The sequence below is a fragment of the Podarcis gaigeae genome (assembly GCF_964106915.1).
Source record: "Podarcis gaigeae genome assembly, chromosome: 2".
Classification (NCBI taxonomy): Eukaryota; Metazoa; Chordata; class Lepidosauria; order Squamata; family Lacertidae; genus Podarcis; species Podarcis gaigeae.
Window position 1 is genome coordinate 125,822,567 of NC_139679.1, and position 17,166 is coordinate 125,839,732.

Genomic DNA, 17,166 nt, shown 5'->3' on the forward strand with positions numbered 1-17,166 from the left:
CCTGCAACTTGAGCACTTGAGAGGCAGTGGGGTGCAGTGGTTAGAGTGTCGGACCAGGACTTTGGAGACCAGGGTTCGAATCCCATGCTGGGCAAGTCTCTGCCTCTCTCAGCTTAGCCTCCTTCACAGGGTGGTTGTGGGGGTTCAAGGAGAAGCATGCGCCCCACATTAGCCAGTGGGATAGACATGCAGTAAATAATAATAATAATAATTTTTACTATTTATATCCTGCCCCTCTGACTGGCTTTCCCCGGCCACTGTGGGCCTCTTACGGTACATACAAAACGTATGATTAAATATGTCTCTTAAAAAAATAAGCGCTTGGGTGGAAATTCAACAGGTACAGCCCTGCACGAGCAGCACCTGTTGGATCCCCTCCTCTCCTGCTGCTGCAAAGGATGGGGGGGGGGGACACACACACATCCGCTGTCCCTCCCCAAGGACCCAGGAGTCCTGGCTCCTCCCCCACAGTGGAGGACGGCGGCCATAGAGACGGCGGCCCAGAAGGGCCTCCGCGCCTGAACTTCCGGCGTGGGGGGCGGAGCTTCTTCACTTCCGGTCCTTCCCCTACAGAGCGATGGCCGCCCACCTGCGGCTGCGAGGGACCCTGGCCCTGGTGACAGGTCCCTTCTCCTGGGGGGGGGGGAGGCAGGCAGGAGTTCAACAGGGGCAGCGGGAGGGGGGTATTTGGGGGTGGGGTCTGCCAATGGGGAAAGGCAGCATATTTCAGGCATCAGTTCAACAGGTCGAGCTCACGCCTTGGCTGCCTTTCTGCTCCCCACCTTTCTCTCCACCCCCCCCATCTAACCACAACAACCTGCCAGGAGTGACCTGCCAAAGGCCACACTCTGGACTTGAACCCAGGCCCCAGCCCCAAAAGCACAATTGATGATGGAGAGCAAAGGGGGTGGCTCTACCTGTTGGATTTCCGCCTCTCGGGTCCTCCCAGGAACCCTGATCTTTCAGCTCAAGCCGCTTGGCGGTGACAAGCCCTGAATGTAACTTCTTTATTTAGAAGAACTGCACCCGTTCCATTTCCGCCTGCCGTGGAGCAGTTGAAGGCAGAGGGGTTGCTGGGGAAGAAGCCCGTCCCGGGAGGGTGACCCAGGCTCCTCTTCCTTCTTCCTCAGGGGGCGGCAGCGGCATCGGCCGCGCCATCTGTGCCCGCTTTGCCCGCGAAGGGGCCCAGGTGGCCATAGCGGACTGCGATGAGGCCGGTGCAGCCCAGACACTTCGGGGGCTCCAGGCGGGGGACCACCAGGCCCTGCGCGTCGACGTGGGGTGCGCCAAGAGCGTGGCCGACCTCGTGGCCCAGATCCAGGTGGGCATCCGCAGGGGGTTGGACTAGATGAGCTCTGGGGGTCCCTGCTCTGCCAAGCCTTGCCCTGAGTCAGCATTCGACCTCGGCACCCTGTGCATTTATTGGCTGCCTTCATATCCCGCCTTCCTTCTCCTCCGCTCCCGTTCCATCCTCACAAGGGCTCTGCAAGGTAGGCCAGCCTAAGCACCTTCAGGGAGCTTATCATGGAATGCTAGAATTGTTGGGTCAGGAGGGACCCCGGGGTCATCCATCCCAACCCCCTGCATTGCGATGTTGAGGCCCGAATCCTTTTTACCTCCTGGGGTCGCGACAGAGCTTCTGGTGCTGATTTCCTCCCTCTGGCCTCCAGGCCCGCTTCTCCCGCCCGGCCAACGTCTGCGTCAACTGCGCCGGCATCACCGTGGACGAGTTCCTGCTCAAGCAGACGGAGGAGGCCTTTGACGCCGTCCTCAGGGTCAACCTCAAGGTACTTGGCCGGCAAGGGAGGCGTCCCCGGGAGACCCCCCTCCCTTGGTTTCCAGGCCCTCGATTGCCTTGCTTATAGGCACATGAAGGAACCCAGTGGTCATCCATCCCAACCCCGTCCTGCTCCATCTCTTCCTTCTCTGCAGGGGACCTTCCTGGTGACGCAGGCCGTGGCGAAGGCGCTGGTGGCAAGCAGGGCTTCGGGGGGCTCCATCATCAACCTGGGGAGCATCGTGGGCAAGGTGCAGTGACCCCCCCTCCTAATGACCTCCTTGCCCTCTGCCCCCCACCGCCAATAATTCAACGCAAAATCCGTTGCCCAACTCCTGTACGCTGCAAATGTCTGGCCTAATGGGGACCTGCCTAAGCTAGATGGCTTTCAGGCAAAATTTCTACGATCTCTGCTGCAGGCACCCAACTGCGTCCCCAACTCCATACTTCTGTTAGAAGCTGGAGAATGCCCAGTTTCAACTGCCCTAAAACATTGGCTCAGGATTTCGGTCTTTGGTCTAGGGAAGGGTTTGTACCAACACCTGACCAATGAGGAGTTTGTCAGCAAATGGCAGAAAACCATGGCTAGAAAAGCCACCTCTAATGGTCTGTCTCTCCCCCCCCCCCACTGTATTACCTGCGTTATGAAGGCGCCCTAAAGACGTTGAAGCAAAGATTGCACACAGTGACTTGCAATCTTGAACACACGCCCTCTGTACTCCGCTGGCAGTAGGAGTACATTATGGGCATGTATTTAAGTTAACACCTTACATTAAAAAACTGATAGTACCAAATTATCAAAGGTCATTCTCCAAAGCCAGACTGAACGTCTTTCCTTCTGGGTGGCAGGTTGAGAGGAGTTCCCTACCAGGACAGACTTTGCTTGTGTGCCCAAGACAGCGATTCTATAAAAACATATTCTATATTAAAACATATTCTATAAAACATTATATAAAACATTAAAACATATTCTATAAAACATATTTTGCTGCACTGTGCAAAATGCGAACAAGCCAGGGCTGAACTGATTCTACCCTTGCTGGTCCCTTTCCCGGGAAAATCAGAGGCTCAGTATGTCAGGTTCCTATTGGAAGACCGGACAAATGCTAGAACACTAGCAGTGGCCAAGTTTTTATGGGTGGTTGCAAGAACCAATGATCCCCAGCTTTAAGTCTGTACGAAATGCTTGTTTAACCTGGAGGCAGGCTGTCTGAACTCTGCATTGCTTTGTAACGATTTGTTGGGTCTCCGGACCGTAATAAAGATTGATTGATTGATTGATTGATTGATTGATTGATTGATTGATTGATAATTCAGTCCCTGTGCCTCCGCCCTTCTTCTCTTCTTCCTGCCCAGGTGGGGAATCTGGGGCAGGTGAACTATTCAGCCTCCAAGGCTGGGGTAGAGGCTCTCTCCAAGACGGCAGCCAAGGAGTTGGCCAGGTAAGCCAGGCTGCGGGGCAGAGGGAGAGCTGGGGGGAGGGAAGGAGCCCCCATTCGCCTGCCCTCCTTCCCTGGGCAGCTGTCCTCCGGGACGTTGCAGGAACGGGCAGCCCCTCCTCATTCCACCCCCACGACGACCCTGCGAGATTGTCTGCACCGAATAGTCCGCAGCCAGCGAGCGTTGAGGATTTGAACCCTGCCCTGTCCCGGGTCTAACCACTAGGCAACGCTTCCTCTGCTTGTCACTCTGCAGGTACGGGATCCGCTGCAACACGGTTCTGCCAGGGTTCGTCCGCTCCCCCATGACGGACAAGGTCCCCCAGAAAGTGCTGGACAAGGTGGGTGTTTGGGGGGGGCTCAGGTACCCCGGCTGGCACCCGCCCCGATCCCTCCCTGACCCCTGTCCCTTCTTCTCCCCAGTTTGCCGCCATGGTGCCGCTGGGACGCCTCGGGGAGCCTGAAGGTCAGGGGACGCAGTCCAGCAATATATTTGTGCTTCCTTTGAAGGATGGGGAGATTGCCTCTGAGCGCCTGCAGAGTGCCCTCCCCCCTCCTCCTGCTGGGCAGGGAGTGCCCAGACGTCATAGAACGGAGGAATCATGGCGTTGGAAGGGACCCCAACTGAAAAATGCGAAAAATATCTGGGGGCTTTTAGCGATGCCTCTCAGGCCCTCTCAGCTGCTGCTTATCAGGGATTTCTTACTGTGTTTTTATGTTGTGAACCCCATGAAGGGCAGTACAGGATGCAAATTTAATTAATAATAATAATATTTTTCCCCTTGAGCTATGGCCCTGCCCCCTAATGTGGCGAATAATAATACTAATACTAATAATAATAATAAGTTTTCTTTTCTTTTTAAAAAATTTTTTACCAACAACTAAAACACAAACAGTGAAACCCCCTAGGCAGCTGATACATTGGGTATACATAATCAATAATAACATATTCAAATCAACCATATGTACACTTCTATATACCTTAACACTCCTCCTTCCATAAGGTTTATTTAACTTTTAACATTTTAATTGCCCCAAATTGCTCAGACCTACCCAAATAATTCAATACCTTCTCAGTCCAATCCTCCTCCTTCTCGCTGACCTTAAACCCTTTCATTATATGTATCTTCATAGTTAGATATTCTAAAATTATAATATTTTTTTCAGCTTTTCCCTCCATTGGTTCACCCCTCGCTCTTCTGCATTTTTCCAGTTACTTGCTATAACCTGTCTGGCTGCAACTACCATCAATTTTACCCATTTGCATTCCTCTTTTGTTTCTAACTCAGTGCTACCCGGGCTAATAAGAACCATTAATTTAGATATTTCCACCTTCCTACCCACGATTCCCGATATTTCTATACTAATAATATGGCCTAAGGGAGTTTGGGGGAGGAATGTAGCTTTGCTGCGATCCCTGCCTTGCAGGAGGTTGGGCTGGATGACCTCACGAGGACCCTTCCAGCTCTACAAGGCGGTATAGATTGTACAGGAAATAATAATAATAGTAATGCTAGGAGAAGGTCCCTGGATCCGTCCTCCCCACCGGCAGCTGGGGAAAGACCTGCCGACAAGACTGGCTTCACTGGCCTAAATCTCTCTGAGGCTGCGGAGAGAAAGGGGCAGGTTTCTTTACCTGGGAGGGGGCTGGGGGCGTCTGGGGGGCTGCAGGCGTTGGGAGGAGGGGGCTTCACAGTCTCCTCCGTCTCCTGCCAGATGTTGCCGAGGTTTGTGCTTTCCTGGCCTCCGACGACAGCCGCTACATCACTGGCGCCAGCCTGGAGGTGACCGGTAAGTGGGGCGAAGGGCTGATTTGGGGACCCTTTGGGGTGGGGGGCTCCCCTTGGATGCCGGCACTGGTGGTGGGGAGCGGTGAGAAGGGACCCCAAAAGGTCTCCTGTATTTGTGATACCTTGGATCTTTCCAGGTGGACTTCGGAACTCCCTGCCACTTGAAAGGCCAGGCGCCTTCGCTGCACTCCTTCCAGCGCCCACAGAAAACATTTCCATTTTAGACAACCCTACCCACCCAAAGGAAAAAACACAGAATGTTTGTTCTTTAAAGAGTTTGCATAGCTGTTTCTCACCCTGTATAAATTTCATGAAATAGATAAATTCTCCCGTCAGACATGTAGAATAGCTGGTGTATGTTTGGCTCTCCCTTTATAGCTCATGGTTTTTATTATCTGAACGTTTCTGCAGAGAGTTTGATTGTTTTATCCCCTCTGGGAATGCGTGTAAAGGTTATGGAGCAAAATTAAGTGAATTGTTATTGTTATTGTTATTATATTATATTTTATTTTATTTTTTAATACCCTGCTTATCTGAATGGGTTACCCTGGGCAGCTTCCAACCATCTCCACAAGGTCAACCGCTGACCCCTTTTCTCTCTCTTCCTCCAGGGGGTCTTTTCATCTGATGGCTTTTCCTGCCTCTGGAGAAACCCGCCCCCACCCACAAGGAAACCACACTCCCTGATGCCCCCCCCCCCACTTTCAAAGGAAGGACTTGGGGGGCAAGTTCCTCCTTCACTACGGAGCCGGCCCTGTCTTGGAGAAGCTCCGAGCTAACATCTTTGAATGCAAGGTTTGGGGAGGGGGCTTAGAGGCAGGGGGCCCTCTCCCCCCCCAGAAGAAAGGGGGGGTCTTTTGCACAAGGAGCGAGGCTGAGATCTCGCCGGACGGAGACCCCTGACTTCCACTCTGAGGATTTCTGTGCCTTGTTTGGGGATATATATCGCTCAGTTAAATCAATGGCTTCTACAAATGCGCAGGCGATCAAAGTACATCTTTGAGAAACACTTTAATGCTGTGAGCCACCTTGAAATAGGGAAAATTAAGGGAAATGCAGAAATTGTTGCTTGAGGACTGCGGGAAGAGACACTTTATCACTCTGAACAAACACTGGCAGGGTTGCACAGCCTCAAATATATGTGAATGGGAACAAGATATATAAGAGTCGTTTTACAATCGACTCTCTCCCATGTATTCTGCCAGGTTGTCCCCCCCCCCCAGGAAATATCCCTGGGAGTGACTCTTCTTGCAGCAGATATGATCTTACATCCACGAAAACATCTTCCATAATATGATGGTCTGATTCTATGATAATAAATATGCTGAGTCTGCTCAGTTTTCTTATACATTTATTGCATTTATCAGCTCAGGGGTGGTATATCTGGTTATCCTGTCGCGCATGCCCCCCAATTTAATCCTCACCCCAACCCTGCAAGGACTGGCCCGGTCACCCAGCTTCATGGCGGCTTGCGTTTGTGTAAGAAGCGCCCCAGGAAATCGCACACCCACAAGCACACCCACTCACCTCCCCGAGCCTGGAGTGGTCCAGTCCAGCACGATCTGTACCACGTGAGCCGTTGGGGTCTCACAACACCCCCCCCCCCAAAAAAATGTAAGCAGCCCTTCGTCTCAAAGCACCCAGGCTCAACTTTAAAACCTGAGGGACTAGTGTGCCTTTATCATGTGCAGAGTGCCTTTCCTACAGCAGCTGCAGTGATCCTGATTTAACGTGACTCTCAAAAAATATTTTGGTCCAGGTTTGCCCATCTCATGGGCAGCAAGGGGGGGGCGGTTGTGATCCCGGACGCCTGGGTCCCCTTTTGCCTGCTAATCCCGGGGGGGTTATGGGTGGCTGCCCAGTTGTGAGCCTGCACTAATGAATGTTTGCCCAAGGGATTATTGGGGTGTTCTGGGAAGGCAGCCCTGATTCCTCTGGGGGAGAAAGAGGATTAGCCGCTGAGCAGGTTGGGGGCCCCTGTCTGCACCCCCTGACCCAAAGGCGGCCCTGCTGGGCCTTCCCACCCTGTCCGGGGAAGGAAGGGTCAGCGGACAATGCGGAGGAGACCCAGCAGACCCTTCTCATGCCTGGGAAACCAATTTCAATGCAGGATCTGGCCCACAAACTCCCAGCGCATGAAACACCCGTGTGCAGAGGAACTAGGAAGTGCCTTCTCTGGGGAGGCCCAAAGGACTCCCGGTAGACTGCCTCTGGGCAGGGAGGTTCTAGAAAAACCTGCAAACAGGATTCGAACACGAGCCCTCTCCCCTCCTATGGGGTCCGGCAGCTGGGATTTAGAGCCGAACCATCCTGCCTAGCAGTCTTCTTCCTCCCTGAATTTGTCTCATCCTCTTCGCTGCCTCTTGTGGCAGGGAGTTCCAAAGTCCTTTCATCTGCCCCAAATCTTCATGGGATGGGCCCGAGTTTGAGTCTTACAAAAGAGGGAGAACATCTCTGTCTGCCTTCTCCTTGCCATGCACAGTTCCACAAAATTCTATTGTGTCTCCTGTTTCCCTGCCTTTTAAGCTAAAAAGCCGCCCAAAAAAACACATTTCTTCTTCAAAGCGGAGTCACTCCACTCCCTTGATCATTTGGGTGATTCTTTTCCGAACACTTTTTCCAGCTCTACAATATCCTTCTGTAGATGGAGCAACCAGAACTGCACCTTGGGCTGATTAATATTCTGTTATTTTTTTATTCTGAATAAATTTCACTAGGTTTTATGGAGAACAATACAAAAGTTAATATCCAACATATTTTTCCTTTGGGGGGGGGGTGTTTCCAAACCAATACTTTGAATATTCTACAGCCTTTGAAATGTTTGTTACTCTTTCATTTTTCTTCTTACTGTTTATTTTGTGCTTTTATCCTAAATATCTTTCAAACCTTCCTGAGATCTTTGGACAAAGGGTGGTATATCAATTTAAGAATATAACGTATATGTATCATTATGTAAAGATTTCATATATGTATTACAACATTAATAATAAAAAATTGAATAAATGGAATAAAAATAAATTCAATACATATGAAGCTGTTGCACCAAACTCTCCTTCTTGGCAGGTTTTCAAGCAGAGCTTGGGCGGCCCTCTGCCATCGATGCTGGAGCCCAGATCCCTGCTTTGCAGGGGGTCAGACTAGACCACCCCAAGGATCCCCCTCCAACCCTGCCATTTATGATTCTGCTCTGTCAGTTTGCAGAGGGGTGCTGATCAGGGGTCAGTTTCCCTGCCAGGGGTGCTGATCTGGAGCCAGGGGTGCCAACTTGAATAAAATATTGTTGTGCTGGAGGGGGCGGCGGAATAAGCGACGCCGTGCGTAATCCGTCCCATGACGCGCAGCTAGTTGAATGGCAAATCCTATCAACTTTTTTCGGGGCGGCCCCTTAAAATATTTCCTTGGGGGGCGAGCAAAGGGACCTCAGCCCCTTGGAGTTGGCTGCTATGTCTGCAGCTAGCGAAACGCGCTCGAGTCGCACAGGAATGGAAGGTGGTTTTTTTTGGGGGGGGGGGTCCCCAACGTTGCCTGATCCTGCGCGCGAATTCCTTCTGCGGAGACGCAGAGATGCGTTTTGCGGAGGTCGGAATTGCCCCCCCCCCCGGGCAGCCGCAGCAGGATCAGGCCAAAGGGGGGGGGGGTCCCATCATCACGCGAGTAGCAGCGGCAGCAAGAGCCCCCCCCCCCCGCGTGACACCCCCCCCCCAACAACTGGAATTATTCAGGGGCTTCTCCTGATTCAGCCAGAGGAGTGGGAAAGGTGGGAGGGGGCATATTCACAACCTCTCCCCCTCCTCCGTCCAAAGCGATTTGATCTTGCCGGGCAGCAAAGCCCCTCCGCTGACCCCCCCCCCCATCGGAAAGGGGTTTGCGCGGGGCGGGGATCTTCCCTGACGCTTCTTTCTACGCGCGAATCTCTCCTCTGGGGAAGTTTTATAATTTAGGGGGGGGGGGGAAGGACGTTACACAATAACCTTGAATGAATAGATCTCCCTTTCCTCCTGGGCCATTTTATTTCCATCCTGGGAGGGGGAAAACACCTTCATCTAGTGGTCCAAGGCAGGAATCGCTTCTGTGGGGGCGATTCTTCCGCTGCCTTGCGGAGGGTTGGGATGGATGACCCGTGGGCCCCTTTCCAAGCGGTTTCTGTGATTCTGCCCCAGGCGCAAAAGCCTTTTTGGTGGGAACTTTTCCCCAAAACTTTGTGTGTGTTGCGTGACGCCGGTTCCTCGCAAGCTTCGCTGAGGGAAGAGCTCTTCAGAGGCGCGGGGGGGGATCTTGCCCCCACCCCGGTGAGAGCCTGCCCTGGTCTTTGCCCATCGCGCTGCCATGTGGTATCTGGGAGGGGGTCCGAAGGCCACTTTCTGCGGCTCCCCCACCCCACGGGCTTGGTTCTTCATCCCCTTTGAGGCCGAGGTGGGGAGTGGGCTTCTTCCTCCCCCCCCCACTCCCCATATTCTCTCCCCCTAAGACGGGCCTGTGTGCGAGAGAGACAACCGCTTTCTTCTGTCGCCTGAATTGAATTGGGGATGGAGGAGGAGGGGGGATTAGGGTTAAGGGGAGAGGGGGAGGCAGGAGGGGAGGGGGATTAGCCGGGGGTCTCACTCTCCACCCCCCCAGCCCAGCCCAGCCCCTATTCTCCGGCCTCTGTTTGAAGCCTCCGGCTCCTGCTACCTCCCATTGAAAGGCGCATCACCCCGGGCAACGGAATGGGGCGGGGGGAGCGCAGGCGAGGATGGAGAGACCAGAGGCCGCCAGGGACCCCCGCCCCACACCCACCCGACCCCCCACCCCCAGCTGCAACGCGGGCTGGGTGCTCCCTGACCCGCTGGGGGGTCCTCGGCCTTCCTCGCCCTCCTGCCCCCCACCAAGGCCTTTCCTCGCCATCCTTCGGCGTCTCCGTGGCAACTGCATCCGCCCCCCATCCTGGCCACGGTGACCCCCATCGCCCTGGGTGGCTCTCCAGCCCACCCCCTTTTTTCTACCCTGCACACGGAGGGAGGGGAGGGGGCTTTCCCCCATTGAGGCGGCCGCCCCCTATTCAACCTCCTTCTCTCTCTTCCCCCACCCCACATAACTGGGGCCTATTGTGGGTCCAGCTGCACAGACAGGGAGAGGGTGAGGCCGGAACGCTTCGCCCCCCAAAGGCCGGCCGAGGGGGCCGGGGAGCCGGGCAGGCGGCTGGGCCGGGCAGCGGGACCCCCGAGAGGAGGAACTGGGAGCGCAGAAGTGGGGCAGAGGGAAGGCAGGGCTGTGAGTAGGTCCTGCCCCACCCCAAAATCTCGCTTCGGGGTTACCTAGAATAACTCTTGCCCAGCGAGAAGGGAAAAGTTAGGGTGAGTTTAGGGGACAGCTGTGGGGCAGGATTGGGGTCCCTGGTGGGGCCAAGCGAGGGTTGGGGGCGACGGGAATGGGGGAGGAAGGCATCCTCAGCAGAGGGACCCCAGAGGATCGGGGCCCACGAGGTTGGGGGGAGAAGAGAGACAGAGTTAGGGGTGCGCTTTGCTTTCTCAAGAGTTTCCGAGACTTCAGAGATGGCGCCAGATGGGACTGGGCGGTGGGGAGGGGGGAGGGAGAGAGCCTGGACCCCGAGCGCCATCTGGGACACCGGACCAGCCCCCCCCCCAAAGTCTGTCCTGGGGGCGGGAGGGCAGGGAGACCCCCCTGGAGTGACGCAGCAGCCCCTCCGAAGCATCAGAAAGAGATGGAAGAAGGAGGCGGAGGACGAGGAATAGAAGCGCCTGGACCGAGGGAAGGAAGGAAGGATGGATTGGGGTGAGTGGAGCCGGGGGGGCTCTTGCATTTCGGGGGGCAGGGGGGGCAGAGAGAGAGAGAGAGACCACCCCGTTCCTCTGACGGGAATCTGGTTTCTAACGGGATTAAATTCCGAATGGTTGTAGCCCGCCCTGGGAGCCGCCGGCGAAGGGCGGGTGATTAGCGATTATTTTAAAACAATTAATAGCTAGTTCAGCAACTAAATAATAATTAACTAACGATTAGAGAATCAATTTAATGATTGAAAATGAATTGGAAAAGTGGCCCGGATTTTTTTTTAGGAAAATAGCCGGTTCATAATTAATTAACTATTAATTAATCAATCAATTGATTGATTGATAATTAAATGAAAAGTGGCCTTATTAGAACTCCCGGCGTTTTAAAAAGTTAATAGCTAGCTCATAACTAATAATTAATGAACGACTATTCAATCAATTAACGATTCGTCGATTGATAATCAAATGAAAAGTGACCTTATTGGAACTCCCGGGTTTTTCCATCTATCGCCGCGTCTCTAAATAAATCGCCCAGCTCCTTCTTTCTGGCGCTAATGGCGATCTCGGGGGGGGGGGCTGGGAACCCCCTTTGCAAGACGACCCCCTCCCCAGTCTGCACCCCCCCCCCCGATAAAGGCGGCCTCTTCTTGCATCGGAGAGGCGGGAAGGGGGATAGAGGGGGCGTCTAAAGCCCCTCGCCAGCCAAATGTCCCAAGGAGGTTTTTATGGGGGGGTTGAGTTCCCTAAAATTGGGTGTGAAGTTGGGGACCCCTCACCGCCCTCCATGAGCTTTGAGAGGGTTTTCACCCGAGAAAGCCGTAGAGTCCGAAAGGGGTCCGATGGTCATCCAGCCCACCCCGTGCGTAGGGGGGGGGCGGGGAAGGAGGAACCCTCCCCGCAAAAAAACAGCTCCCACCAGCGAGAGGATTTCTGATTTTACCAAGACCGGGGGAGAAATGGGGTTGGGATGCTTTGCATTCGGGAAAAGCCCCATTTTTATTTTTATTTTTATTTTTTATTTTTTGCAAAGTGGGGTGGGGGGCATCCTAGGGGGGGGGCGCTTCTCCTCCCCACACTTTCCCTTTTAACCAATTCTTTGGAGAAAGGAAGTTTATTCATCGGCTGAACCGGCCTTTCAGTCCCTGCAGGGTCTCCCTCCCGCTTAGATCGCTCTTCCAGGCAAAGTCGGATCCATCGGGTGCGTAATACGGTTTTTTGAGGGGGCAGTTTGCGCAGGAAGCGGGGGGTCCTATCCCCGCCGCGTGGGGGAACCCCAGGCCGCAGGGAAAGTGTGAGCCCCCCAGCAAAAGTAAGAACCTCCTAGATGGGGGGGGGGCGGCGAAGGCCAGCCAGATGCGCGAGGAGGGGGCGCGCTCAGTCCGCGCCCATCCCTGGCGTTGCGCCTCAGTAGCTGAGACTCAGAGGTAGACTGCCCATGGACGGGGAGGCTCCACAGGACTCGCCGGGGGGGGGGCGGGATTGCACAGCCCCCCAAAACCACCGCCACAACTAGGAGTAGGGAGTTCCAGAGTCTTACGACAGCTGTGGCTCTCATCCCTGGTGGCTCTCCTCTTGTGGTAGAGAGTTCCAAAGTTCCACGGGAAGAAGGGAATGATTTTATCCGTCCTGAATCTTCCAGCGTTCAGGATTCCGCGATTCTAGATCCCCCAAGTGACCTTTGAGGACCAGTCCTGCCTCCTCGCAGAGCTGCGGTGCGGAGGGAAGGAAGAGGTGGGGAGAAACAGGACTCGAACCCAGAACTTTCTGAGGGTAAGAGCTGCTTGGCTAAGGCGGTGATGGACTCTCCTTCCTCGGAAGGTTTTAAGCAGAGCTTGGGTGGCCCTCTGTCCCCGATGCTTTAGCCGAGATTCCTGCATCGAAGGGGGTTGGTCTGGATGACCGCCAGGGGACCCCGCCAGCTCTATTTCCCCACAGTTCTACGTGAACCATCTTGAGCTCCTTGCGGAGAAAATGTTGGGATATACAGCAAATGCAACAAACGGATAAATATATAGCCCCTTGCTTCCTTCCCAGGGGCAGATTGAATTAATGGGATTTCCCATTTGGGAGGGAGGTCAAAGTTCAGCCCTCAGAGCAGCCTCTGCGGATGGGATTTCCCGAGACCAAAAGCGGATCCATTTACTTCTCACACTCTGTCAATAGATCTCCGTTTAGAAATACCCTGCTTTTCCAGATTAAAATCTTCCTTCTTTTACCTGATTACCCAGTTTATATCCCTCCCTTCCTCCTACGGAGCCCAGAGCGGCGAAGAACAAGGGCCGCATGGAATACTGTAATGGAATCGTGCAATTGCAGAGTCGGATGGGACCCTTCGGGTCATCTAGCCCAACCCCCTGAAACGCAGGAATCTCAACAAAATCATCCAGGACAGATCTGGGAAACCTTCCGTCGGCCACAGGTTGGGGACGGACTCTCCTTCGCTGGAGGTTTTTCAGCAGAGGGGGGGGGGGCACCTGCTGTGAATTATTCCACTGCGATTTCTGCTCTTCATGGGGGTTGGGCTAGATGACCTTGGGGGTGCCCCCAACTCCACAATTATTTTTATTCTGCGATATTCCTCCATGCTCCAGCACATGACACCTGCCCTTCACCCTCCCTGGCTAGTAATACGTGCCGGGGATGGATGGCAGGAAATGATGCCTGGGTCTCTCGTCCGGTGACGAGAATCCCATAGAGCATGTGCGAAAGTCACGAAGGCTGCGCCCTCGTTCTCACCACTAGGCCGGCTTGTCTCAGGGATGATGGGTGTGTGGTGGGGGCTGCATTGGCAAGACACCCACCAGATTCCCAGGGGCTGGCTGACTTACATTTCCCTTTCCCTTTTTGTTATATATATATATAAGGGATATATATATATATATATATATATATATATATATCCCTTTTCTTCCTAATGTCTCAAGAATTGAAACTGATTTGTAAAAATGTTACATGGGGGGGATACGAGAGAGGGACATTGCACACACTTTTGTAAATCAAGAAAATCATATATATATATATATATATATATGCTTTCGTAGATTTTCACGGGTACAGGAATGCAGGTTTTGGTGTCCTCGGGTGTCTTCCCGTGTAAAAGTTGGGGTGTCTAGGCGACGTTTCGACGAGGTCTCACTCGTCATCTTCAGGCTGGTGCTTTCGGCTTCAGGATATCACTCAAGATATCACTCAAGAAATCACTCAAGGTATCTCTCAAGTAATTAAGGAACAAAAGAAGAAAAGGCACACTAGCCTGGGAACTTCCTCTCTGCCCAGAACATTGGAAGCTAGACACCACACCCCCTCTACAGTATTTATAGGAACTCAAACATTGAGATCCCGCTCTGTTCCAGTAACAAGAAGCCGAAAGCACCAGCCTGAAGATGACGAGTGAGACCTCGTTGAAACGTCGCCTAGACACCCCAACTTTTACACGGGAAGACACCCGAGGACACCAAAACCTGCATATAATATATCTATATATATATATATATATACACATCTATCGTTAACATTTTTCAACGTATAACACTGCGTCTAAAGAGAAATAACAATAGAGACAATTGAAGAAGAGACAATAGAAGAAAAAAGAAAGGAAAAGGTGTAAGAGGAGAAGATAAGAGGGAGGGAGAGAAAAAGAAAAGAAAGGAAATAGGATAGCAGAATTCTAGGAAATGATAAATTATTATTGTGTATTAGTAGTAGCAGTAATGATGATGATGATGATAAATTACAACATTATATATGGATAGCCCTCTGTTGCCATTATATCCTAATTCTAAACCCACTCACCACCTGAGAAAGCCCCTCCGGCCGGCTGGCCTCTCTCCCGGGGTCCTTCCTCTTCCCACCCAACTCTTCTTCTTCTGCGTCTTTTTATTCCAAATAGAGTATAAGTCTTCAGAAAACAAAACATTCCTACTTGCTGGGGTTTGTACCTTGGGGTTCCCTTCCAGCTCTACAGTTCTGGAGTCCTATGACGCTATGATATGAATAAAATGAAGAGAGGCTTCTCAAAAATTAAAAATCCCAAAAGAACAAAGAGCATCTTCCTCTACTCTCCAAGGTATGCATATAGCAATCAATCAAAAGACTTAAATTGTCCAGAACAGCTCCTAGCTGTCATTAATATCCAGCCTTCCTCCCCATCTTGCTAGATGGCGTTTCCCCAAATTTCCATCCCAGGGATCCAGAATTCATCTTTAAGTCCAATATAGCTCTTCATATAGTTTTTAAAATACCCCCCCCCCAGTTCCTTGAGCTGAGTTTCTCCCCCGTGCTTCTCTCTTGGATGTGGGTCAGGGGGTCACGTATGGATGAGACACCCCAATAATAATAATAATTCATATAATAATAATAATTTATTTATACCCCACCCATCTGGGTGGCTTCCAACTAATAATAATAATAATAATAATAATAATAATAATAATAATATCCTTGCGACAACCCTGCGAGGCGCGCTATAGGCTGACTGGCCCCCAAGGTCATCCCCAGACAGCTTCATGACCAAAGGGGATTCGAACCCTGGCCCTAGCCCAATGCTCTAACCATTATGCCGCACATCCTGGGTGTGGTAAGAGCCCCATCAGAAACATCCAGCACCGAGGCAGATCTACAAAGCGTCCTTCTGAATCGCCTTGTGTCCATCCGCAGGGCACTTTTGGAGCACGCAGCTGCCCCTGGAGAACACTGGGAACTGTAGTTCATCACTCACAGAACTATAATTCCCAGCACCCGCAACAAATTGCAGTTCCCAGGGATCTTTGGGTGGGTGAGAAGGTGCCTTTAAATGTAGGGTGTGGAAGAGGGGCATCCAAGGTCAACTCAGAGGCAGAACCAGAGAATCGTCGAATCATAGAATTGGGAGAGGCTCCAAGCGGTCATCTAGTCCAGCCCCCCAGAAATAATCCCTAACAGTTGGTGACCCAAAAGGAAATGGGTTGAGAAGGAAGAACTTTGCTGTCCTGCCTGCTGACAAATACCCCTGCCGCAGTCCCAAAAACCCTGCAGGAGAAGCACAGATGTGAACTGGATTATTTATTTCCTTGTATTTATTATTATTATTATTATTATACCACCCTATATCTGCAGGACTATTTATTCCAGGTATTTATGCATTGCTGAATACTCATCAAATTCTAAGTTTAAAAAAGGGAATTGCAGAGCTGTCGATTTGCAAGGGACCCCAAGAGTCATCTAGCCCAATGCAGGAATCTCAGAGCAAAAAAGTTTGCCAAGTTCCCCAGAGGTCATCCATCCCAGCCCCGCCCGAGCTCAATGCAAGATGCAGCCACAGCGCCCCCAATGGCTCCTGTCTGTCCTGCAGTCCCTTCCTTTAAATGCCTCCAGAAAAAGGGGAGTCTCCCCCCCTTCCCCTCTGCTGCCCCACCAGAAACTCCAGCTCCCCCCCGCCCCCGCCCCGACGCTCCTGAGCCCCGGGCCGTGATTGTCCAAACGCAATTCTTGTCTCTCCGCCTGAGAGTTGAGTCTGGACATCGCGAGCCGGAGGTTTGATGCCGACAAAGGTCATGGAAGGACGGAACCGCAGAGCTGGAGGGGGACCCCGCGAGGGCATCCATCCCAACCCACTGAGTTGCGCGGGTTTCAGGGGCAGAGAATGCCGGTTTTGCAAGCTGAAGGTCGGGCGGGGGGGGGCAGCGTTGCTGGTTTATAGATCGTCCTTTCGTTGGGATTAACAGTTTTAACTGGATTTTGAATAAACGTACAAGCAATCGTTACCTCTCTTGGTTTGGTTGTGTTATTATTTTACTGAGCGGAATGTGCAAAACGATGTTTCCGAAAATGTTAATAAAAATAAAAGGATTACAAAAGCAAACCAACATGCAATCTCTCTCTCCCTTTGGGGTGGGGGGCTATGCACCGCTCAGAGGGGCTGGAGGAACCCGGTCTGAAAGGAGGAGAAGAAATAATAAAATTAAAAATGAGCATGATTATTGCGGAACCCAAGCGGCGATGGCCCCCCAAATTTAGGGGACTCCCCTAAGTTGTCCTAACTCGTGTTTACCCACGCGTCAAACTTGCTTTGGGCCCCGAGAGCGTTCAAGATGGGGAGCAACGGACGGCCTCTGAGCATGCACAGAGTTCTTTCCCCACAGGGCTGAGGAGCCCCACCAGCCGGACCCACAGCGGGGAGAGGGAGCGAAGCCCTTTTCAAAAATGCCGTCCCAAATAGGGGTTTGCTTTCCCCAGGCCCAACTCTGCGCCCCCCTGAGCAGAGAGGGGGCTGGGACCTTTGGGGACTGGTGGGAGCCGCACAAGGCAGCGGAACCCCCCCTTCCCGCCCCCTATAATCCCTGCCCAGGCCCCTTTCAGTGGGGACAATGGGGCAGGCAGAGCCTGGGTGGTCTCCCCGGCCCCTTTCAAACTAG

General features: G+C 52.6%; 1 protein-coding gene across 1 annotated transcript; it reads left to right on the forward strand.

Moving 5' to 3' along the window:
• Positions 1-555: 555 nt before the first annotated feature.
• On the forward strand, positions 556-6,343 carry HSD17B8 (hydroxysteroid 17-beta dehydrogenase 8). The gene is made up of 9 exons (XM_083725238.1): positions 556-623; positions 1,131-1,321; positions 1,671-1,787; positions 1,933-2,028; positions 3,134-3,219; positions 3,473-3,557; positions 3,640-3,682; positions 4,933-5,007; positions 5,618-6,343. Exons 1-9 carry the CDS (start codon positions 578-580, stop codon positions 5,632-5,634), a joined length of 756 nt encoding a protein of 251 aa, XP_083581364.1. The 5' UTR covers positions 556-577; the 3' UTR covers positions 5,635-6,343.
• Positions 6,344-17,166: the final 10,823 nt, after the last annotated feature.

Coding starts and splice junctions, on each gene's coding strand:
- HSD17B8 (XM_083725238.1), top strand. CDS start 578: ATGGCCGCCCACCTGCGGCTGCGAGGGACCCTGGCCCTGGTGACAG. Junction 2,029..3,133: donor TGGGGAGCATCGTGGGCAAG/GTGCAGTGACCC, acceptor CTTCCTGCCCAG/GTGGGGAATCTGGGGCAGGT. Junction 3,558..3,639: donor CCCAGAAAGTGCTGGACAAG/GTGGGTGTTTGG, acceptor TCTTCTCCCCAG/TTTGCCGCCATGGTGCCGCT.